The 22,759-nt window shown below is 39.4% G+C and overlaps 2 protein-coding genes and 2 pseudogenes across 6 annotated transcripts; 1 reads left to right on the top strand and 3 right to left on the bottom strand.

The window, feature by feature from the left end:
- Positions 1–600: 600 nt before the first annotated feature.
- Positions 601–2,181, bottom strand: LOC149753248 (putative pentatricopeptide repeat-containing protein At1g26500). Its single transcript, XM_089923762.1, has 4 exons — positions 2,174–2,181; positions 2,020–2,049; positions 937–1,231; positions 601–903 (listed from the first exon to the last, which is right to left on the bottom strand). Exons 1-4 carry the CDS (start codon positions 2,179–2,181, stop codon positions 739–741), a joined length of 498 nt encoding a protein of 165 aa, XP_089779888.1. The 3' UTR covers positions 601–738.
- Positions 2,182–3,076: 895 nt separating this feature from the next.
- Positions 3,077–3,185, bottom strand: LOC120110945 (U2 spliceosomal RNA; annotated as a pseudogene).
- Positions 3,186–4,275: 1,090 nt separating this feature from the next.
- Positions 4,276–21,382, top strand: LOC103723799 (thiosulfate sulfurtransferase 16, chloroplastic). Of its 4 annotated transcripts, none has more exons than XR_015987808.2 (8): positions 4,276–4,433; positions 4,506–4,604; positions 4,678–4,791; positions 4,928–5,001; positions 19,992–20,062; positions 20,153–20,206; positions 20,449–20,717; positions 21,119–21,382. XR_015987808.2 is itself a non-coding variant. In XM_088723183.2 (7 exons), exons 1-7 carry the CDS (start codon positions 4,372–4,374, stop codon positions 20,521–20,523), a joined length of 543 nt encoding a protein of 180 aa, XP_088579309.1. In that variant the 5' UTR covers positions 4,276–4,371; the 3' UTR covers positions 20,524–21,089. The 4 variants fall into 4 exon arrangements, 2 of the variants coding, with proteins under 2 accessions (XP_088579309.1, XP_038978710.2); XR_015987807.2 differs by lacking the exon at positions 21,119–21,382 and adding an exon at positions 20,799–21,089; XM_088723183.2 differs by lacking the exon at positions 21,119–21,382 and having other exon boundaries at positions 4,684–4,791; positions 20,449–21,089.
- LOC103697722 (glutathione S-transferase F10 pseudogene) lies at positions 21,353–22,272 on the bottom strand (annotated as a pseudogene). Its single transcript, XR_015988383.2, has 3 exons — positions 22,048–22,272; positions 21,906–21,953; positions 21,353–21,874 (listed from the first exon to the last, which is right to left on the bottom strand). The product of XR_015988383.2 is annotated as a glutathione S-transferase F10 pseudogene (transcript).
- Between the last annotated feature and the right edge of the window lie 487 nt (positions 22,273–22,759).

Below are 22,759 nucleotides of genomic sequence, written 5' to 3'. Positions count from 1 at the left end.
GGAGAATTAGGTGTTAGCCATGTCTACTTGATTAGATTTTGTATGGTGAGATCCACGCTCATCTAGTTGATGGTTTCGATGGCAAACTGTGACTCCTTGAACTGCTTGAGTTTTTTTGGTAGTGGTAAGCCCTATATTCTTCAAGTTGATTTGAATGCTTGTTAACCATTTCTACTTGATTAAATTTTGTATTGCGAGATCTTCTCTCATCTAAATGGCTGCGGACTCCTAGGACTGTCTGAGATTTTGTTTTGGTACTGGTAAGCCTTAGATTCTCTAAGCTGATTGGAATGCTTTTAAGCTCATGCAATATCCAATATATGAAACTTCAAAAGTTGTTAATCCTTGCATACTAGTTTAATTTGGGTGTAGACCTAAATAATGTTGAATCCGAATTTGGTAAATATATGTAGTATCATCATATATTTCTATGCATAATTATTCACAATATATTACAAAGTAATCATTTTTAAATTTTTTGTGGTCCATGAGTGTTCAAGATATATTAAAATTGGATTGTTATCTTCCTACAGTTTCTCCTCCTTTTGTTTCATAGTGAAATTCACCTCTTTTTTTATTAGGAAAAAGATGATTACTGGAATATGATATCCTTCTTTCGCAGTTTTGTCAGATTGTTACTCTTGATTCTGCTGGCTGTGCCAATACTAGAATAGGATGAGCAGCCGCTGTAACCGAAAAAAAGAAAGCACTAACAATTTCCGACCTCCACCTTCCTTGCTAGGAACTGCTGCAAGAACTTTTATAATCAAACCTTGGCATCTCCACACCACACCATATCATACTTCCAACAAACTTGGCAGCCTCCAATAACCTTCCAAACTTCACCAACCCACCAAAGAGAGGAGAAATAATAGGACCCTCCCCTGCTTTCCTTAGCCTCAACAGACCCTTAAATCAGACCATGGTATAGTTTTATGTATGGAGCTTAAACCCCTTGAAAAACTCTACATCCCCTAAAGCCTCAGGTGTGGCATTATCTTGCACTCCAGCCCTTCGCTTCGCCAATTCACCAAACAACATATAACTGCTCAAAATCTTTCCTTTCACTATCCTATTAAAAGGCAGCCTAAGTTCCCCAAACCTCTGGTCCCTCACTGACTTGAAAATCCTCATGGCATCCTTGAACCGGTTATTCTTGAATTTCTCCTCGTATGATTCCACATCCAGCTCAAGCCCTTCGTAGACCAACTTGCTCCAAAGCTTTGGAAGGCTCCATCAAGTCCCTCCTAGCTTTACAGAACCCAACAATCAGAAAACTATAGACAGTCTTATCCAGTGCAATAAGAGGCATCAACTTTGCAACCTCTGCATTGGTGACATCAATTAGCCTCCTTCCGCTAAGAGTTTTAATGACTTGTGTAACAACCCAGGATCTCACCCAAAATGGCTAGCCAGAAGTTATTATTTGGGTTTCTTGATCCTATATAAGTGCCAAAGATCGACCCAGCGAATAACCGATATGTGACTAAACACACGTTTGCACGGGTCCTCACATACTCTTTCTGTTCAAGCTCTGACGTCCTCGTCAGGCTAAGGGTTCAAATTCATTCAAATCTAATAACAAACACCACGACCAGCTTATGGTCAGCTCTAATGGATCTATGCTGCAGTATCCCCTAGTCCACATTGATTATGGGCTAGGTCTGCTCTAATATCATTTATAACAACCCAGGATCCCACTCAAAATGGCTAGCCGGAAATTATTATTTGGGTTCCTTGATCCTGTGTAATTATCCAAGATCTACCCTGTGAATAACCGATGTGGGACTAAACACGCCCGCATGGCTCCTCACAACTTGATTCAGAGTCTTGACATTGTAAAAGGATCGACCCAGTATATATTTAGAGTTTGCTGCTTGTTTTTTTATGCTTACATATTTAGTTTTCTCTTTTTGCTGACTTGTATAGGCTATTGTCTTTGTTGACCGCAGGATTTGAACTACCCAGTGTATGTATATTGAAAAAAAAGTGTAATTAAATACTACCGAATTCCATTACCTTTTTTGCTCTTTAATTACTTCTACATACCTGCAGATGGATATTAAGGCAATAAAGGGGAAGTTAAAATGGGAAATTTAAACAAGTACTCCTACACTCTTAATTAAAGGCACATGGATAAAGCCCTTGTTTATGATGGTTATGGAATAATAACCTGACCATCAGCTTGATATATGCAACCAATCTATACTATTCTTTTTCTAGATATAGAATAAGAATAATATTAATTTTCTCAAGCCAATTTTATTAGTTTTTCCTACGCACAGGAATACATGCAGAAATTCTATTCATAGCTTCGACTTTTATTTTAGAAACCTACCATTGGTTTTCATAGGGAAGCATTTGGAACCAAATTCTCTTTGATGAATTATAGGCTAACATATACAACTCTCTCTCTCTCTCTCTCTCTCTCTCTCTCTCTCTATATATATATATATATATATATATATATATATATATATATAGATATGTATATTCAACTATTATTTTGGTGATGTTATATGGATATTTCAATTTTGATGATATATATTTTACATATTTTCATATGGTGGCACTATATAAAGGTTTTGATTGATGGCTTTGTCTTGTATATTGTTTCTAGCAAATAGGCACTTGCAATGCATATTTATATTTTGTATGATCATGATCATATAAAATAAGTTAGTCTTGTAATTAGGTTTTCTCCCTTATATTTGCCTAGTTAGCATTTTCAATTTTTTTTATTTGATTATTCTCATGGAGAGAACCTTCCTTTTTTACTTATATATGTATCATATTTCACTCATATCCTTTTTATTACTTCAAATATCAACTAACTGAATTGGTATCAATCTAGAAAAGGGAATTTCAAAAAATCAAAATTCTTACTATCCATTAGGAAATTTTACACACAACTTCAAGTCAATGTTTCCAAAATAGTTATGATTACAATTTTTTTAGAAAAATGCTATTCATGCATACAATATAGATATTTTCCTATTTTAAAGCTATCATTTTTAAGCAAAGTATATTCGTGAAGGGATAATATATCTGCTTTTATATTTAATTTATTTTTATTTATGATTTAATATTTTAATATCTTGGCGGTCAATGACCCATTCATTAGATATTCAATTGATAAGAAGAGATACTACACTTCATCTTAGCCAAAAGACCAAGGAAAGTATGAATTTAGGATTTATAAGTAAGGCTTTCGCTAATGGATTTTCTAAATTGATAAAATTAGGTTAAACTTAATTAAAGTCAAGCCTCAATCATTCTTAACTAAAACTTGAACTTAGGTTTTATTTGATTTCAATAAATCCGTTTCGAAAGGTTATTTATTTAAAAAATAATAACATTTAAAATAAATATTATATTTCAAAAATTCTTCTCGTAAAACTAATTGGTTTTTCTCTCTCTTGCAACCAAACATGCACTTAGCTTGAATAAATTTGAATCAAACATTGTACATGTTTCACACAAGTTCAATTCAAATGAAGATCATCAAGCTAATTAAAATAGGCTCATGCTCAACTTAGTTAAAAAGTATGATAGATCAAATAGTAAATTGACCAAACTTGATCTCAAATTTCTTTCTTGAAATTAGTTTGAAGCCAACCTTGATCAGGTCCAGACACTATCAAGCTCAATTGTAAATTTGTAATTTATAGTCGACAACTTATTAAGAAAAATTCTTGGGGAAAGTAGTAGAAAAGCCGTGATTTGTCCCTTTCTGAACGTTTATCCATTTACTCGTTAACCATGCACATAGCTGTTGATCCTTGGCTCCCAATCTATAGGTGACAATTTATGACCTGGCCTATCAATCCGTTCATAAAGCAGATTTGGATTTGACATAAACAAGTTTGGAACATAAATGGGTTAATCCATCTAGATCTGTTTATTAAATAAATTAGGTTCAAGTTCAAATCTTTGATCCATTAAACCCATTTTGACCTATTTAATAATTAAGTTGGGTCATAGCTTATTTGAAACTTACTTAATTTATTTTTGATCTATTTAATCTGACCTATTTAACTTGTTTAATCTATTTAAATTTATTTATCTGTTGAAATCCGTCTAATCCATTAATCTATTTATCCTGACTGAACCTATTTAATAATTAGATTATATGTGAGTTGGATTGGACTATCTGTTTACTAAATAGATTAGATTTAGATTTAAAATTTTAATTTATTTAATAAATAAATTGAATTTAGGTTGATGGATTTTTAATCGGATCGATACCCAATCTGGGCTGATCCGACCCAACCCGATTTGCGACTCAATCCAAATCCATCGACACTCCTCCCTCTCCTTTTTCTTCCAATCCTCCAGCCGATATTTTCTTCTTTTCGGGAGGAAAAAACAATGGCTGCTTCTTGCTTCACTCGCTTCTCTCTCCCGCCTTACATCCCATCATCCCTCAAGAGGTCCGTAATCCCTCTTCCGTCCGAGTTTCTCCTTCTCTCTCTTTGGCATTCCATCTTACATCTTTCATGCAGAGCCATACCATTGCCGGCAACCCTCCTGTCTTCGCGACAGCAGTTTCGATTCCCAAATGTGCTCGTCAGCGCTACAAACCGCCGCCCGATCTTTCTGAGGTATTCGAATAAATCTGTTCGCCTCTGTATTTTCTTCTTTGGTTTCTTGTTGTGGCCAAAAAATTGTCGACAGAATTAGGTCGATGTCAACGGATGGGAGTCCGGAAGCAGTTGAAGTCCCTCGATCGGTGCCTGTCAATGTCGCCCATGAGCTCCTTCAAGATGGACATCGGTACCTGGATGTCAGGTTGGTTCTGAAGTAGAAATAATGTGTAGAGAGGAGGAAAGAAAGAATAGAGTGCTTTTCTTGTCATGTCAGGTAGTTAAGTGCTGCATCTTGGTTTAGTTAAATGAATGTTATTCTACTTTGAGTGGTTTTGTAGGACGCCTGAGGAGTTCCAAGCTGGGCATCCGGTGGGAGCTACTAACATCCCGTACATGCTCAAGTCTGGATCAGGTGAGAATTTTAAACCACTGATTTTGTTGTATTATTCTGATGGATGGACTCTATATTTTGTTTTAGAAATATGTATTGTTTAATGTCCTGTTTTCTGTTTTATGATTGAGCAGGGGAGGTTTAGTTATTTATCTCTTGATTGGTGTCAGTTATTGCTTTGCTTTAGTCCTGATCAGGGATAAGTGCTTCTGTGCATTTATAATAATTATAAAGAAATGCAGTGGAATGCAAGAAAATCTTTGTGAAATTTATATCAACTCTACAATTTACCGGAAAGCAAAGCTAACATAATTCGCATAGAAAAAACTATTATCAAAGAGAATTTCTTCTTAACGAGTCCTATAATATACATAAATACTTGTGTAGAACAGCCATCGGCATAGACACCCTTGCATGTATGTATATATGTTTGTCAATGTGTATATCTATACATGTATGCACATGTGTGTGTCAATATTCTCCCCTTGGAAACACCTTGTCTAAGTTGATAATGTTTGGACAATCTTGGAAGATGTGAGCATGACCCGTATATTGTATAAAACCAGCTCACGATACATGTTAACATCATTAACGTTGAGGCTCCCTAAGGGCTGGTTATGTTCTGGGTTGAAATTATCTTCTCCATGCTGCAGAAATAGAGGTATCCACTGTGGATGCAAGGTGGAATAAATCCGAACTTGAAGTTGCGATAGATGATTGGACCATGCTTTGATTACTACTTGAATATTAACGTCGTGCTTCTTGAGCCAATCTCAAAGTCTATCTGGCCTGCGTTGCTTCCCAGTGGATCTTTTATTTCCAGTGTGTATCAAAGATCATCTAACCCTAACAATATAGAGTTATTCTTTGAAGGAGGAACATTCGCAAGAGAGGGGTTGGGATTGATTTGAAAATACACCCATTCTGTTCTTATTTAAAAGCGGAAAAGTGAGGGGACCAAAAGTAGGATCAGGAGTGTGATAGTGGAATGCCCATCTCACTTCAACTAGGTGATCAGTTGTCCTGAGGGTTTATGGTAGTTTGTATTAAAGTTTACATTATGTGGAATCTTTAGCAATTGTTTTTGAAATTAGTGTTACTTAGTAAAATTAGACATGGAGTGATAGATCATATGATATGTGAGAAGAGTTGATAAGGAAGCTGGGTATTGAGAAATGTAGGAGAATATTGTTACTAAGATAAAACAATTTATCTGTATTATTTTTAATGGGATAAGGTTGCATGTTTGGATTTTTCATTTGTGGCTGAGTACCTTCTCATAGCTAGACTCTTGTCAGATATGGCATTGGAAAAATACTCTATCTAACTTTCCCATGGCCTACTTAGAAAGATTTCTATTCGCCCATCCCTAAAGCTAAGTTTGGTTTGGGAATGAGAAATATGGGAATAGCAAAAGTTATGTTTATGGGGATAACTATGCCATGAGTTATTCCAATTTTTGTTCGGCTACAATCTTTGGAATAGATTTTGGATGAGATCATTTTTCTTCCATAAAAAAAAGAAATAAAGTAGGCATAAGTGTTAGCTTTATGCCAATAATAGCTTATAATAGCTTCCCCTTGGAATAGTTCGCTTGGTATAAGCAAGTTTTGTCTGTCACAACTGTTACTGTTTATGTCTGTTTTCTGAAGGTTGTTTGGCAAGCATAAGGCTTCTTCCAAGCCTTATGCATGCTTTATTTCCCAACGGACTCTACCTAAGGGATAGGACTCTCACCTCCCTTTCGGCTTCTCAAGCTGTCTTGAATATGTGGCTTCTCACGTTATCTTGGAATATGATTCACTGGATAATAGGAACCATGATTGGCTCATGGCCAGCCCTACAAGGGCCCATGCTACAGTCTTCCCTAGTCACACGAGCCATGGGCAGGGTCCACTCTCATTCGATATATAATGACCTACAACCTTACTCAAAAAGGCTAGCCAGAACTTTATTTGGATTTCTTGGCCTTCTTATAGTATCTAAGATCTTTCTAACATGCAACCCATGTGGGACTAAACACATGCACATCCAACATCCGGTTCACCACATTGCATCCTTGAGATCTTTATTGTTGCCTCTATCTTCAACACCCCTACCATGCATCCACAACCTAGCTGTGTGCTGCAGATGCACCAAGCTTGATAACTCACTTTGTCCTTAAGATCTTTATCTCATCTCTTCTATATTTGAAATTCTCACCTGCTTTCTCTCTGCAGTAAACAGAGATAAGGCAGCCATGTACTAGCCTGAGCCATGTTCATATGGATTATTTTAGTTGGTTCGAAAGGATCCAAAAAAGTTAAAAGATCCAAAACTTCTACCTTAGTATTAAAAGGTATATGCTCATCATGTTGTTTAAATTCTTAAGACATCACCTTTGGTTTGGCTGGGTTCTAAAGTTTTTGGCCTTTTTTAAGTATGGACATTCATATATAAATAATGGCATTCACCTCTTTGTTTTATCTAATTGAAATAAGAAATGGACATGGAATCTAAAAATTCCACTGTGTAAACATTAAGAGCAATGATGAGATTTAACTTCGTGGCCAAATACGTGCATGGAGTTTGTCGTTTTAACCTTATATATGACCTAAATGGAAGATGTGCAAGTGGCGTTTAACCTGGAGCATGGTCCAATTCTAAAGAAAATGAAAATGAGGACCTTTACTTTTGGGTGAGTTTAGACAAAAATATGAAGTCACGATTTTTGCTGCTGAAATCAGTGACAGAGAGGTTATGAATTTTGATGATATAATTGTTAGATGTATGCCCTAGAAGCCAATCTGGCTGACACATTGTTAATTCTAGGGACATAATTTTGTACTTGACTATTTATTATTGAATAAATAAAAAGCATCTTTTCATTCATATTACTTATGTGTCTATGAATCGTCCAAGAAATTAATAAGATGATGATGCATATTCTCAAGAGTTGAGAATTTGAGCCATGTATCATTGGTGATTAATTTCTAAATGCTTCTGATCAATGGATCATCACGAGGACGGTGATCGATCCGATCAGTGCACAGATCACTTTTCTTCTGGATGGACGAGACTTGAGTCCACAGTGTAGGGACACTGAAGTGATAGTGCAGGTGCTTGTTAGAGAACAAGGGTACTGAGCGTGACCAAGACAAGAAGTCACTTGGATGTCTATCCACTCGTCAGTGACTTGCTTGATGTTGCAGTAGTATGACTGGTCCTTTGACCTGCGGTGCTTCAGCTACTCACAATGAGGTTATTGTAGTTTGACTATACGTATACATGGTCTCTAGTCATATGGGTCCTTGTGGTGTAGATTGGCTGCAGTAAGTTCACTGTAGGAGTAGGGTATGCACTTACATGGAATCTATTGACCTTGATAGAAGAGGAGTGATCCTATGTGATTTGTTAGACTGAGTTCTAAGACCTTGGCCAGGGCAGCAATATAAAATGGAGAAAGAGTTTTCCACTAACGAACTCGAGTCGAAAAAATCTTGACATATGACAGACGAAGGAGTTTGACGAGTTATCCATGACCTCTGTCCTGTAGGGATCCACGATAGTAGGACTGTATCACACGATAACTGCACCTAGAGGTTCATCATTCTATTCTACTGGGTAGCCACTACATGCTGCTAGGTGTCACTGGTGGATGGTGGGACTCACAGGGTTATCTCGATGATCGATAAACCCTAAAGAGTAGAGTTGGAATCGTTCCAATCCGTTGAAAGGAGTTTTCAATGATATTATGATAGAGATCATAATATATCTCACTACCAGTCAGAGTAGAACCTATGGGGTCACACACACTAGAAGTATTGACCGATCCGATGGTTGAATCGTGATTAGGAATCACAAGTAATCAATTCGATTGATATTCAGTTGAAGAAGGAACAATGGAATTAATTAATTGGACTTAAACACAAATCCTACTTCGAGTAGGATTCCTAGAGTCCTAATTGGATTAGGACTGGGAATCCTAGTTGGAGTAGGACTGGGATTCCTACTTGGAGTAGGATTCCTACAATCCTAATTAGATTAGGAGTTTTGAATTAAAATTGGATTCCTACTTGGAGTAGGATTCCTAGAGTCCTAATCGGATTAGGACTTCGGATTCAAATTAGAGTCCTAATTGGATTAGGACTAAAATTAAATAAGTCTTAATTGGATTAGGGTTTCTTAAGTCCTAATTAATTATTAATCTCATGAATCAACATGACTCCTAATTGGTTTAGGATTGAAGAGTTCAATTGAGTCATGGTTCATTCAAGTTCTAATTGGATTAGAACTAGCATAGATTGAACCCGATTGATTCATGATTTGGTTAAACCCTAATTAGATTAGGACTAAACCAAATAGGGGCCACCTAATCCTCCTTAGAGGAGGACTAGGGCAATATGAGAGGGAGGGGCTCACGCCCCTCCTCCTTTGATTCTTTGGTGCGGCAACACAAGAGGGGCCGGCGCCCCTCTTGGTAATGGATCAAGGGCTCCTAATTTGTAGGAGCCCTAGATGCTATTTAAGAGGAGTTTTTTGGAGGCTGACCTAATAGAAGAAGCCCTCTTCCTCTTGTGCCGTGGCCACCCTCTCCCCTTCCCTTGTTTCAGCCGCAAGCAAGAAGAAAGGAAAAAGGAAGCTTGGCGGCCTGCTCCCTCCTCCTTTGCTTCATCCAACGCAAGGAAAGACTAGGGCAGCAAGATGCTTTGATTCTTCTTCATCATCCCTTCTTCTTCTTCCTCCTCTCTAGCACAATCAAGGGTTGATTGAAAGAGAGGAGATCAGCCATCAAAACATATCTCTGCAAGGGAGCTAGCACCCCGGGGAGATTAGAGCGTTTGGATTGGTCCTCTGCTTCGTGTGGATACCCGTAGAGGCCGGGCACTTGAACGGCTTCAAGCGAACCTTCATCCTAAACCACGAACTTCAGTTTGCGGTGATCATCTACCCGCACAAGGTGAAGATCTGATCTTCTAATTAGATTAAAAGTTTTTAATCCTTATCTATCTACGAACGGTTTTGAACAACGTTCATGCGATGAACGGTTGATCCCGCGCATGCCTCTTTCGCTGCATCTGAATTTTTTTAAATTTCAGCGGCATGATCGGGGTTTTCTAACAGTGGTATCAGAGCCTAGGCTTCGTAGATTAAGATAAGGATTAATTATTAGTAGGCTTATTAGATCTGAAAATTGAAAGATTATGCATGCTGAAAATTTTCTGCATGCAGATTTTTTTCTAGGGTGCTGATTTTTGCATGCTGATTTTTATGTGATAAGATGATGATTCTAATTGCATTGTTAATGAGATTACAAAGTTTAGAATCATGATTAGCATGATCAGCAACCTATGTCATGAGATAATCAGTTAGTTTTCAGATCTGAAAATTATAATTGCTGCATGTGGTGATGATCATAGGATTCAAACCCTTTTGGTATCAAATGTAATGACCTGCGATGCGATCTGTGATGTCATGTAATTTTTCAGATGCTTGCATGCATCTTATTTGATGTTTTGAGAGGCCTGCGTGCCTCCTAAAAGGAGATGTAATCTATTATTATTTTTATTTTACATCTGGTTGTATTTTTGTGATGTGATGTACGTCAACGATCAAGTTGAAGACAAGGCATGAGATGAACAGGTGATCTAAGCGGTTGATGGCGATTGGATCAAGAGTTGATTAAGGATCGAATCAAGGAGGCTTGGAACCAATTCAAGAGTTGAAGACCAGTTGATCGATTGACGTGCATGTGCTTGTAATACGACCTAACTAGAATCCATGATCATCACCTATTTAAAGTTTAGCTTTAATTATTGCTGCGATTATAACTGCCTGCAATGTGCCGTTTGCATGTGATGTGAATGAGAGTCGGGTAGATAGGTTTACATGTGATGTAGCAAACCCAATTGAGACCTAAATTAAAACCTCCTCAATCAAGTCGAGAGAGAACCGACATGAGCAAGTCATATTAGATTAATTGATCTAATTGGTGTCTAGGAAAGCATGAAAGGTGGTTACTTAATTAGGACCTTACTCTCTGAGTGAGGGGAGCCTCCCACCTGCTTACCTGGCCAATTGTTCGATTACCTCTTATGAAGAGCTCAAGTTGCAAACACTAAGACCTGATTAACCAATATTAAGTCAATAGGTCTTCCACTGTAGTAGAGCTGCTAAGGTCTTTCTGATGTTGATTTGTCTCGGCTGGATACAGTGGTCAAGTTGCATCGGGGGGCTGGACCTCTCTATAGACATGAGATGTTGTAGAGTAAAGGTGGGGTTGGGCACCAATAATTGTTAGATGAGGATCCAATGACAACTTTATTTCTACGGTTATACGGTGGGTCTGACTTAACTAAGAAATGGGACCAATAACTGTTAGGTGAGGTCTTCATGGCTTAGAGACCAAGTTACACTGCAACATGCTTGAGAAGCATTGTACAAGAGTTGTACATTCATCAATCTATGTGTCACCAATAACTGTTAGGAGAGGTGGCATGTAAATCGATGGGACCGCAGTACCCACTAGAAATCCTAGTCGTGTGGGATTTTCGTTTTCCTACCAGGGGAGTGTGAGGAATTCGAGAAAATAGTGGGAGTTACATTTGTTCTAAAAGACCTTAGAACAGATTAGGATCAAGTACAAAAGTCTAACTAGAATCTTTACTCTCTAAGGATTATAAAGTCAGCTTCTAGACTCTTAACTCATATCCTATAGAACAACTGTTTGACCAAACCCAATTATAAAGATTGGCTCAGCAAATTTCAAAAATAGTTTTGAATTGTGAGAAATTCGGGTATATGCTAGACCATGGAATTCCCATGTTACCAATCCGTCCGATCACTGATCAGCGTAAGACGCTTGTTAAGTGGACGAACAATGACAATAAAGTTAGGTGCTACACAATGGCATCCATGTCCAATGCATTACAATGCCAGCATGAGAACATGAAGACTGCCAGGGACATATTAAATCACCTGCAAGAGTTGTATGGTGATCAGAGTCACGCAGCTCGGTTTGAAGTGTCCAAGAGGCTCTTCAAAGCCAAGATGCACGATGGGCAGTCTGTCCATGATCATGGTTTGACCATGATAAAGGACTTAGAGAAGCTTGAGAAGCTTGGCATGACCATGCACAAGGAATTGCAAACGGATTTGATTCCGCAATCCCTTCCAGCTTCATATGAATAGTTTATAGTAAACTACCATATGAACAAGGTTGTATGCACTAAAATAAAATTATTAAATAAATTGGTAACTACCTTAGGGACCTTGAAGAAGTTCAAGGGGTATTGTTTTCGCTGTCAAGTTGGTTTCTACTTTCAAGAGAGAGTCTATTTGGAAGAAGAAGAAGCCTGCGAAGAAGCAGAAGACTAAGAAAACACCAAGTAAGGAAGTTCCAAGAAAAAGGCCAATTGCAAGGAAAAGTGTTTCCATTGCATAATGGACGGCCATTGGAAGAGGAACTGTCCTACATACATGGGAAGCATAAAGAACATGAAGGGTGACAGACCTTCAGAAGGTTTGTCAGATATGCTCAGGATACTTAGGGACTGTTACATATTGCTAGCAGAAATTTGATTTCTGTATTTTATTTAGCACAGAAAGATTTTTATTTATTTGAAAATTAAATTGATTCAAAATGGTTATATGATTGACAGTCTCTATCACATACATATCGATGTATCTGTGAATATATCTGAGCAAACAGTGAATACCATAGGATCTAATAGATCCAAAAATGAGATAAATCTAAAGTATTTATGGCACCTCAGGCTTGGCCATATAGGAGAAGACAAAATAAACAAATTGGAGAAACATGAGCTTTTGGGCTCATTGACTTTCGAGTCATATTTGATTTGTGAATTCTGCCTTCAAGAAAAGATGGCCAAATTATCCTTTGTAGGACACAGGGAGGTCCACTGAAATACTTACCCTAATACACACTGATGTGTGTGGCCCATTCGATGCGCAGGCTAGGGGTTGTAATTTTTTACTTTATTTTACCGATGATTACTCACGGTATGGATATGTGTATGAGACACAAATATGAAACTTTTGAAAGGTTCAAAAAGCTTAGATATGAAGTAGAAAAATAAACACAAAAACTTATTAAGGTTCTTCGATCAGATCGAGGAAGTGAATACCTTAATGGAGAGTTCCGTGATTATCTCAAGGAGAATGGTATAGTTTCATAATGGACTCCTCCTGGTACACCTCAGCTCAATGGAGTGTCAGAGAGGAGGAATCGGACTCTATTGATATGGTCCAGTCCATGATGAGCTTCACTAATTTACCCTTGTTTCTTTAGATAGATGCCCTATTTTCAGCTATTTACTTGTTGAATAGAGTTCTCTCTAAATCCGTTCCTACCACACCGTATGAGACATAGCATGGTAAGAAACCAAGTCTTGGTCATCTCAAGATTTGGGGATGTCCGGCCCACGTCAAGAGACTACAGGCGGACAAACTAGAGGCTAGGACCATAAGTGCTTGTTTTATAGGATATCCTAAAGAGTCATTAGGATACAGTTTTTACGTCTCAGAGGATCACAATGTATTTGTGAGCCGTCATGCCATCTTCTTGGAAAACCAGTTTATCCTTGATAGAGGCAGTGGGAGGAAAATTGAGCTTGAAGAGAAAGTCTCTGAAAAGCAACGAGTCATGGATTCTATCGAACCCATTCATACAGAGCCAGTACACGATGTCCCTCGACCACCTCGTAGATCTAGTAGGGTCTCCCATCCTCCCGATAGATACTTAGGTATACTAGAAGAGGATACCGAGGAAATGTTCCTAGTGGGAGATAGGGATCATACACAAGATCCCAAAACCTACGACGAGGCGATATCTGATATCGATTCCGAGAAATGGCTGGAAGCCATGAAGTCAGAGTTAGACTCCATGCATTCCAACCAAGTCTGGACCTTAGTAGATCCACCAGAAGGTATTGTACCTATTGGATGCAAATGGATCTACAAAAGGAAAATAGGTTCGGATGGAGAGGTAGAAACCTATAAGGCAAGGCTTGTGGCGAAAGGGTATAGTCAGTGCGAAGGCATTGACTATCAGGAGACCTTTTCACCTGTAGCCATGCTAAAATCCATCCGAACATTGCTTGCCATTGCAGCATTTCATGATTATGAAATCTGGCAGATGGATGTGAAAGCTGCTTTCCTGAATGGATATCTTGATGAAGATATCTATATGGAACAGCCTTTGGGTTTCACTTCCAGTGATGGAGATCACAAGGTCTGCAAGCTGCAAAGGTCCATCTATGGACTAAAGCAAGCATCTCAGAGTTGGAACACTCGTTTCGATGACGCAATCAAAACGTTTGATTTCATCAAAAACGAAGAGGAACCGTGTGTTTATAAAAGGGTTAGTGGGAGTGCTGTCGTATTTCTCGTACTGTACGACATCCTCCTGATAGGGAATGATATTCTCATGCTAACCTCGGTCAAGGTCTGGTTGTCAAAAAGATTCTTCATTAAAGACCTTGGGGAAGCATCCTATATTTTGGGAATAAAGGTCTATAGAGATAGATCTAAAAGGATGCTTGGCCTATCACAGAAGATGTACATAGAGGAAGTGCTGAAAAGGTTCAGCATGGAAAACTCTAAAAGGGGTCTCTTACCCCTAAGGCATGGAATTCATCTCTCCAAGAAGATGTGCCCCAACACATCTGAAGAGATTCAACGCATGAGCAAGATACCCTATGCATCGGCAATAGGGAGCCTCATGTATGCATGCTATGTACATGACTTGATATAGCACATGCTGTGAATGTCACGAGCATATGTCAATCAGATCCAGGCAAGAAGCACTGGATAGCTGTGAAGATCAGTCTTAAGTGCTTGAGAAGAACTAAGGACATGTTCTTGGTCTTTGGGAGAAGATCAGAGTTGAAGGTAGAAGGATGCACACATATTGATGATAGAAAGTCTACATCAGAATATGTGCAATGGTGGTTCAGTAAATTGGAAGAGTTCCAAACAACCGATCATTATAGATTCTACCTTAGAAGCTGAATGTTAAGCCGTATCTAAGGGTGCAGTGGAAACCTTCTGGTTAAAAGTTCATTGCAGAGTTAGGTGTAATGTCATTAGATGCCATAACACTTTACTGCGATAACATTGGCACCATAGCACTAGCTATGGAGCCAAGGTCTCATCAGAAGTCCAAGCACATTGAGCGGCGCTTCCACCTCATACGCGACTATGTTGAGAAGAAATATGTAAAGGAGCAGAGAGTAGACTCCGCGGATAACGTGGCAGACCCGTTCACCAAGCAGCTAAGTCAGCAAAAGACTGAAGCCCACCTTGAGAAGATGGGGCTTAGATATATGACTGATTGGCTTTAGTGCAAGTGAGAGATTGTTAGATGTATGCCCTAGAAGCCAATCTGGTTGACACATTGTTAATTCTAGGGACATAATTTTGTACTTGACTATTTATTATTAAATAAATAAAAGGCATCTTTTCATTCATATTATTTATGTGTCTATGAATCGTCCAAGAAATTAACAAGATGATGATGCATATTCTCAAGATTTGAGAATTTGAGCCATGTATCATTGGTGATTAATTTCTAAATGCTCCTAATCAATGGATCATCACGAGGACGGTGATCGATCCGATCAGTGCACAGATCACTTTCCTTCTGGATGGACGAGACTTGAGTCCACAGTGTAGGGACACTGAAGTGATAGTGCAGGTGCTTGTTAGAGAACAAGGGTACTGAGCGTGACCAAGACAAGAAGTCACTTGGATGTCTATCCACTCGTCAGTGACTTGCTTGATGTTGCAGTAGTATGACTGATCCTTTGACCTGCGGTGCTTCAGCTACTCACAGTGAGGTTATTGTAGTTTGACTACACGTATACATAGTCTCTAGTCATATGGGTCCTTGTGGTGTAGATTGGCTGCAGTAAGTTCACTGTAGGAGTAGGGTATGCACTTACATGGAATCTATCGACCTTGATAGAAGAGGAGTGATCCTATGTGATTTGTTAGACTGAGTTCTAAGACCTTGGCCAGGGCAGTAATATAAAGTGGAGAAAGAGTTTTCCACTAACGAACTCGAGTCGAATAAATCTTGACATATGACAGACGAAGGGGTTTGACGAGTTATCCATGACCTCTGTCCTGTAGGGATCCACGATAGTAGGACTGTATCACACGATAACTGCACCTAGAGGTTCATCATTCTATTCTACTGGGTAGCCACTACATGCTGCTAGGTGTCACTGGTGGATGGTGGGACTCACAGGGATTATCTCGATGATCGATAAACCCTAAAGAGTAGAGTTGGAATCGTTCCAATCCATTGAAAGGAGTTTTCAATGATATTGTGATAGAGATCATAATATATCTCACTACCAGTCAGAGTAGAACCTATGGGGTCACACACACTAGAAGTATTGACCGATCCGATGGTTGAATCGTGATTAGGAATCACAAGTAATCAATTCGATTGATATTCAGTTGAAGAAGGAACAATGGAATTAATTAATTGGACTTAAACACAAATCCTACTTCGAGTAGGATTCCTAGAGTCCTAATTGGATTAGGACTGGGAATCCTAGTTGGAGTAGGACTGGGATTCCTACTTGGAGTAGGATTCCTACAATCCTAATTAGATTAGGAGTTTTGAATTAAAATTGGATTCCTACTTGGAGTAGGATTCCTAGAGTCCTAATCGGATTAGGACTTCGGATTCAAATTAGAGTCCTAATTGGATTAGGACTAAAATTAAATAAGTCCTAATTGGATTAGGGTTTCTTAAGTCCTAATTAATTATTAATCTCATGAATCAACATGACTCCTAATTGGGTTAGGATTGAAGAGTTCAATTGAGTCATGGTTCATTCAAGTTCTAATTGGATTAGAACTAGCATAGATTGAACCCGATTGATTCATGATTTGGTTAAACCCTAATTAGATTAGGACTAAACCAAATAGGGGCTACCTAATCCTCCTTAGAGAAGGACTAGGGCAATATGAGAGGGAGGGGCTCATGTCCCTCCTCCTTTGATTCTTTGGTGCGGCAACACAAGAGGGGCCGGCGCCCCTCTTGGTAATGGATCAAGGGCTCCTAATTTGTAGGAGCCCTAGATGCTATTTAAGAGGAGTTTTTTGGAGGCTGACCTAATAGAAGAAGCCCTCTTCCTCTTGTGCCGTGGCCACCCTCTCCCCTTCCCTTGTTTCAGCCGCAAGCAAGAAGAAAGGAAAAAGGAAGCTTGGCGGCCTGCTCCCTCCTCCTTTGCTTCATCCAACGCAAGGAAAGACTAGGGCAGCAAGATGCTTTGATTCTTCTTCATCATCCCTTCTTCTTCTTCCTCCTCTCTAGCACAATCAAGGGTTGATTGAAAGAGAGGAGATCAGCCATCAAAACATATCTCTGCAAGGGAGCTAGCACCCCGGGAAAATTAGAGCGTTTGGATTGGTCCTCTGCTTCGTGTGGATACCCGCAGAGGCCGGGCACTTGAACGGCTTCAAGCGAACCTTCATCCTAAACCACGAACTTCAGTTTGCGGTGATCATCTACCTGCACAAAGTGAAGATCTGATCTTCTAATTAGATTAAAAGTTTTTAATCCTTATCTATCTACGAACGGTTTTGAACAACGTTCATGCGATGAACGGTTGATCCTGCGCATGCCTCTTCCGCTGCATCTGAATTTTTTTAAATTTCAGCGGCATGATCGGGGTTTTTTAACAATAATACTTATGACTCTCTAGTACGGTATGTTTCAAGAACAAAACCATACCTTAGAGCAAGGACACATAGGACATATGAAAGCATGACATTAGCAACTTTCTTTGTGAATGCCCATTGCAATTCTGCAAAAATCAAAAGCTTAGTTCATAATATTGTGCATGTAAATTAATGTCTTCTTTTATGGTTTTAAAAATGGAAGAAAAAAATGACACTGTGCATGCCACAATTTGGCAGGATAAGCACATACAAATTGATAATAATTCTTTCGTCTCTCCAGACGCTCTGACCAATCTCTAAAGCAGATTTATGGTACCACAATAAGGTACCAAGTTGTATTTGGTGCTGGTTTGTGGTGATTCAGATTGATTTGCCAATAATGGTCATGGTGTTGCCGACTATCGGATCCTGACTGCTGTGGTGTTGTGCTGACTGATGTAGGTGGGTATGCCCAGTGCATGTATCCTTGCGTAATTTCATTGGTCCTGTTAGATTCATCTCATGGTATAGGGTCTCCATTTCTTTTTGGGTCCATAAGTTCCATCACTACCTACTTTCCTCCTAAGATCTGGGAATGATTAAGAGACCTTACTAATAGCATTGACAAGAAAAGATGAGCGAACCAAATAATTTAGCTAACTAATCTATATTAAATTGCCAGGTTAAGAACATGCTTCCAATCTATAATGTGCTGGTATGTAATGTGCTTGAAAGAGAGACTCCAATTCCAATAATGGTGCTCACACTACGGTATGGCCAACTGGTCGGGATGGCAGGAAAGAAAGTCTAAATAAAGAATGTAAATGGAGTTTCTGCTGCTACATCTGTCAGTGTTAAATAGTGTGATACTTCTTTTTTACAGTTATTTCACCTGGGAATGATCAAGAGACTATACTAATAGCACCGACCAAAAAAAAGGAGCAAACCAAATAATTTAGACAACTACTCTATATTAAATTGCCAGGCTAGGAGAATAACTCCAATCTATAATATGCTGGTATGTAATATATCATGTTAACTTAGTTACTGCTGCTACATCTGTCAGTGTTAATAGTATGACACCATTTTTTTGTACATATTTCACTAACTAGTTGATTCCAAGAAGAGTTTGCAAATCACGACCATCACCATCACTGTTGTCATCATCATCATTTTTGATATCAAGATATGACTTCAGAATATTTTGGATACCATTATTTTGTTAAAAAGACTTTATATACCCTTTTACCTGCCCAATATCTACTTGTGTATTCTTACGGGATTATTTTGTGTTGACATGTGCTATATAGTGTAGTTATGAGTTTTTGAAACTAAAATCTGCTAGGCATGGACCAATTTATAGTCAGGAAATGAAGATCGACCAACTGAAAATATGTTGATTGACATATTATGGCTTCATGAATTCCTGTACCTTGGTATGCTACTCATTGACAGGATCAAGTAGCTGAGAACATAACCTAACTTCCTCAAAGGATTGAAGTTGCAATCCCTAACTATTATATATTCGTACAAATTTTCCTGTTTGTCCTTGAAGGATGAAAATGTGAAAAGTATTTGGTTTGTTCTCATTAATGAGGAAATTATCCTTAAGCATAGAGATTTCTGTTCTCTTGGGCTGTGTCTGGAAGTGGAGCAAGGTGACTTGGAGTAAATAGGCTTTCTCCTACTCTTTACTCCAAGAATAAATTACCCCATCCTACATGATAGAGTACGGTATTCTTGGGTTAAGTGGGGTAAATGGGTTTGGAAGGCAAAAAGTTGTGTACCAACTTTTTTGAAATACCCATTTTATCCTTCCAAAGAAATGGTTTAATCGAAGTGCTTCAATGAATGTTTGGCTAGAAAAGGGTGGAATAACTGGGTTAAACGGCTTCTACTCCCTTTTATTTTGCTTTCAAATGCAACCTTGGCAGCTAGAGAGGACAGAACTACTTTGTTTGTAAAGTGTGTACTTGGATAATTAGAAATATATTTCTTTTCCTAGGCTTAGCATACTCACTGTAAGGTGAGCCTTGGTGCCATGGTTGCTCTCTTTCACCCTTTCCAGAGGTCGCAGCGGTAGTAGCCTCGTGCACTGAGCTGCCCTTTTTTGTTTAGCATACTCGTCAGCTATAGTCATCTATCAAATTTATAGTTTACCATTATTTTACTTTGTTGTATGGTGATTGTTGGGAGTAATTTGTTGGATAAACAAAATAAATGGTAGAAACTGTTTATCGCTCTTGTTTTTCTCATGTTTGGCTAATTTGACTTGTAATTATTTTGCTTGCATGTTCTCCCCTTTGACAGTTGTGTTTTACCTTCTGATATAGGGATGACCAAGAACCCTAACTTCTTAAAGGACGTATCCTCAGTATTTGAGAAGAATGATGCAATAATTGTTGTGAGTTTGCTCAGATTCTTCTCACTCATGCTATACTTCATTTTGTCAGCTTTCTAGCTTATCCATCTTGTTATTTCCTTCACTTTCTAGGGTTGTTTAAGTGGGAAACGGTCGCTAATGGCTGCAACCGAACTTTCATCAGCAGTACGTATTAGTGACATGATTCTGTGCTGTAGAGCATAAACTCCATTATCTTATGGCAAATCCCAGGTCTTAGAGATGCAGGCACTATTTTTATGTCAAGAAATAAACATCATCGCTGCCTTGTAGCATTTGCAAAAAAATTGCTCATCAGTGAAAGCTTCATATGGTTTATTGTAGCATTGTTGTGTGCATCTATACAATGCTGCAGTTCACTTCAGTAACATTTCTTTCATTTTCTGCAGGGTTTTACTGGGATCACTGACATTGCTGGTGGTTATTCAGCTTGGGTACAGAATGGACTTCCGACAGAGCAATAACTGTATTCTAGCAGGCCTATGCATCTGTATACTTTTTCTAGCAGTCTAATTTTGGTGAATTGGTTAGCTAATGGATACACAGTACTAGGGACAGGCAGAATGAGGCCGCCGGGGAAAGAAAAAGAAAGGTGTTGAGCATAAGCTGTACACAAATCGATACATTTGCAGACGATAAAAGCCATCTACACAAAAAGGTAAATATGATGAGTTACCGAAAGTATCATCGGTTAGGGAGGCAAAAATTGTTATGCCTTATGTTATTTGTATCCTGCCAGTAATTGGGTTGTTTAAGCTGCTTGCTGGACAAAAGGAGTCCCTTTTAAGTACATGAAAGTTGCTCCAGGGAAATCTTAGTTGTTGAACAATCCGACATGGTGGGCTAGATGATACACTGCAATATTAAGAAACAAAGGTAGAGGAAAATGCAGAAGACTCGATAACTTCTTGAATTTAATTTCTGCAACCCATCAGCTTTACCCTATAAATTTAGCTTCTTGAAAAATGCTCTGAAATTCGAATTACCCAGTCTTGAAAATTTCAAAAAAAATAAAAATTTATGTTTATTATCCTGCTTGTCATCTTGCACTGCTCGTAGGTCCCTATCCAACGTGGGATTATCGCGTTCCTCGACTTCAGTCAGGTTGGGGACGTGACACACACAAAAGGAGTTAAAGACACCTGATTTCAAACACTCTGAAAGAAGGCAAGAAAGAAAGCAAGAAAGAAAGCAGAGTTCGGATCGGGGACATGACACACACACACAAGGAGTTAAAGATACCTGATTCAAACACCCTGAAAGAAAGCAAGAAAGCAGAGTATGGTCGAATCCTCAGATAACCCGGATCTCCTGCTGCATCTCCACGACCCTCTGCCATGAGGGGCGGAGCGATATCTGATCCCACCACCCGCTCACCATCTTCCTCGACCTGATCAACGAGCGGCACTCGCCGTTCGACGCCAAAAACTGGGCGTTGGGCAGGTGCGAGAGGTCAGCAAGCGTGAACTTGTCCCCCGCCAGGAACTTCGTCTCCTGCAGCCTCTTCTCGTACGTGTCGAGCACCTCGTTCAGCTTCTGTTTGTTCTGCTCGATCTCCTCCTTGTCCTGCTCCAGCTCCATGAGGGGCGCAAATGCCAGGTGGAGCACCAGAGCAGAGCTTGGGGGGTCGAAGCGCCGAGCCTCGGTCTGCAGCCATCGCTCGATCGATGCCCTTTCGAGCGTGCCGGTCCCCAGAAGGTCCTTGTTCCCTTCGTCCACATACTTCTCCGTAATGCGTCGGCATATCTTCCTCGAGTCTGCAATCAAAACAATGCCACCAATCCAAGATCTAAGGCTGTCAGGATGCGGCTGACTTAGCTAGCTAATGTTTTTTCTTACCGACGAGGGTCATCTTCCCTTCTTCCCCGCCCTGACGAAATTTGAATCGTGGGCCCTGCGACACAGAATAGAGCTGATTGGTTATATTTATTCATGCTCGAGTGAGAATAATGCGAAGCTATTTATATATGTAAGTTTAGAGCCATTACCTTGAGGCTAGGCATCCTTTTCAGGCCCTTGTAGTTGTTGGGACGAATGAGCTGGAACTCGACATCCTTCTCGAAGAGGCATGCAAGTACCCTTGCAACCTCAGGCCAGGTTGGGCCAGTGCCGGCTCGAGCCTTAGGCGACTGAGGCGGTCGCCTAAGGCCCCCGGCCCAGGGAAGGCCCCCACCGGAAGATGCTGCAGCTATACAAATACTCATTCCTTCCATTCTCGTCTTCCCCCCTTCGTCTTCCACTCTTATCTTTCATCCCTTCTCTTTTTTGGTTTTGGTCTTGGTTTTCCTTCCCTCACATTACTCCTGATCCAGCTGGGCCATCGGGAAGAAAGATAGGGGGATCGGAGATGGACTTTCTTGGAGGGTGGAGATTCTTTTAATTTTCTCCTCTCGGTTTCTTCTCCCCTCTTGGGTGGTAGAGAGAGAAAAGGAGCTAGAGGGAGTTGAATGGTTGCTGTGCTGTGATGTTGCAGTTGCTGCTTGGGTACTCACTTGAAGGGGAGACGGTGGGATGGGACTTTTATTTATTGGATGGAGTGAATTTCCCATAATGCCCCTACTTTCTCTTATAGAGAGGTGCAATTTTTTTATTACCTTGACAATGAAGTGGCATGAGATAACCATTTCCTATTCGGCTTTTGCTTGACATGGTAAACACTATTGTCAAGCATTATCTTAGTTAATTAATCAGTTTCATGGC

This window comes from Phoenix dactylifera, chromosome 6 (genome assembly GCF_051530095.1).
Source record: "Phoenix dactylifera cultivar Ajwa chromosome 6, Ajwa_hap1_PhDact_Kaust_v1.1, whole genome shotgun sequence".
Classification (NCBI taxonomy): Eukaryota; Viridiplantae; Streptophyta; class Magnoliopsida; order Arecales; family Arecaceae; genus Phoenix; species Phoenix dactylifera.
This window is presented reverse-complemented; position numbering and strand designations above follow the sequence as displayed.

What these genes read in the sequence shown, in the direction of transcription:
- LOC149753248 (XM_089923762.1), bottom strand. An exon ending in GTAATTAAAGAGCAAAAAAG is followed by an intron (nt 1,232 to 2,019) that starts GTAATGGAATTC and finishes GACTTGATGGAG; the next exon opens with CCTTCCAAAGCTTTGGAGCA. An exon ending in AGGGGTTTAAGCTCCATACA is followed by an intron (nt 904 to 936) that starts TAAAACTATACC and finishes TTTAAGGGTCTG; the next exon opens with TTGAGGCTAAGGAAAGCAGG.
- LOC103723799 (XM_039122782.3), top strand. Translation starts at nt 4,372, where the DNA reads ATGGCTGCTTCTTGCTTCACTCGCTTCTCTCTCCCGCCTTACATCCCA. An exon ending in ATCCCATCATCCCTCAAGAG is followed by an intron (nt 4,434 to 4,505) that starts GTCCGTAATCCC and finishes TCTTTCATGCAG; the next exon opens with AGCCATACCATTGCCGGCAA. An exon ending in CGCCGCCCGATCTTTCTGAG is followed by an intron (nt 4,605 to 4,677) that starts GTATTCGAATAA and finishes AATTGTCGACAG; the next exon opens with AATTAGGTCGATGTCAACGG.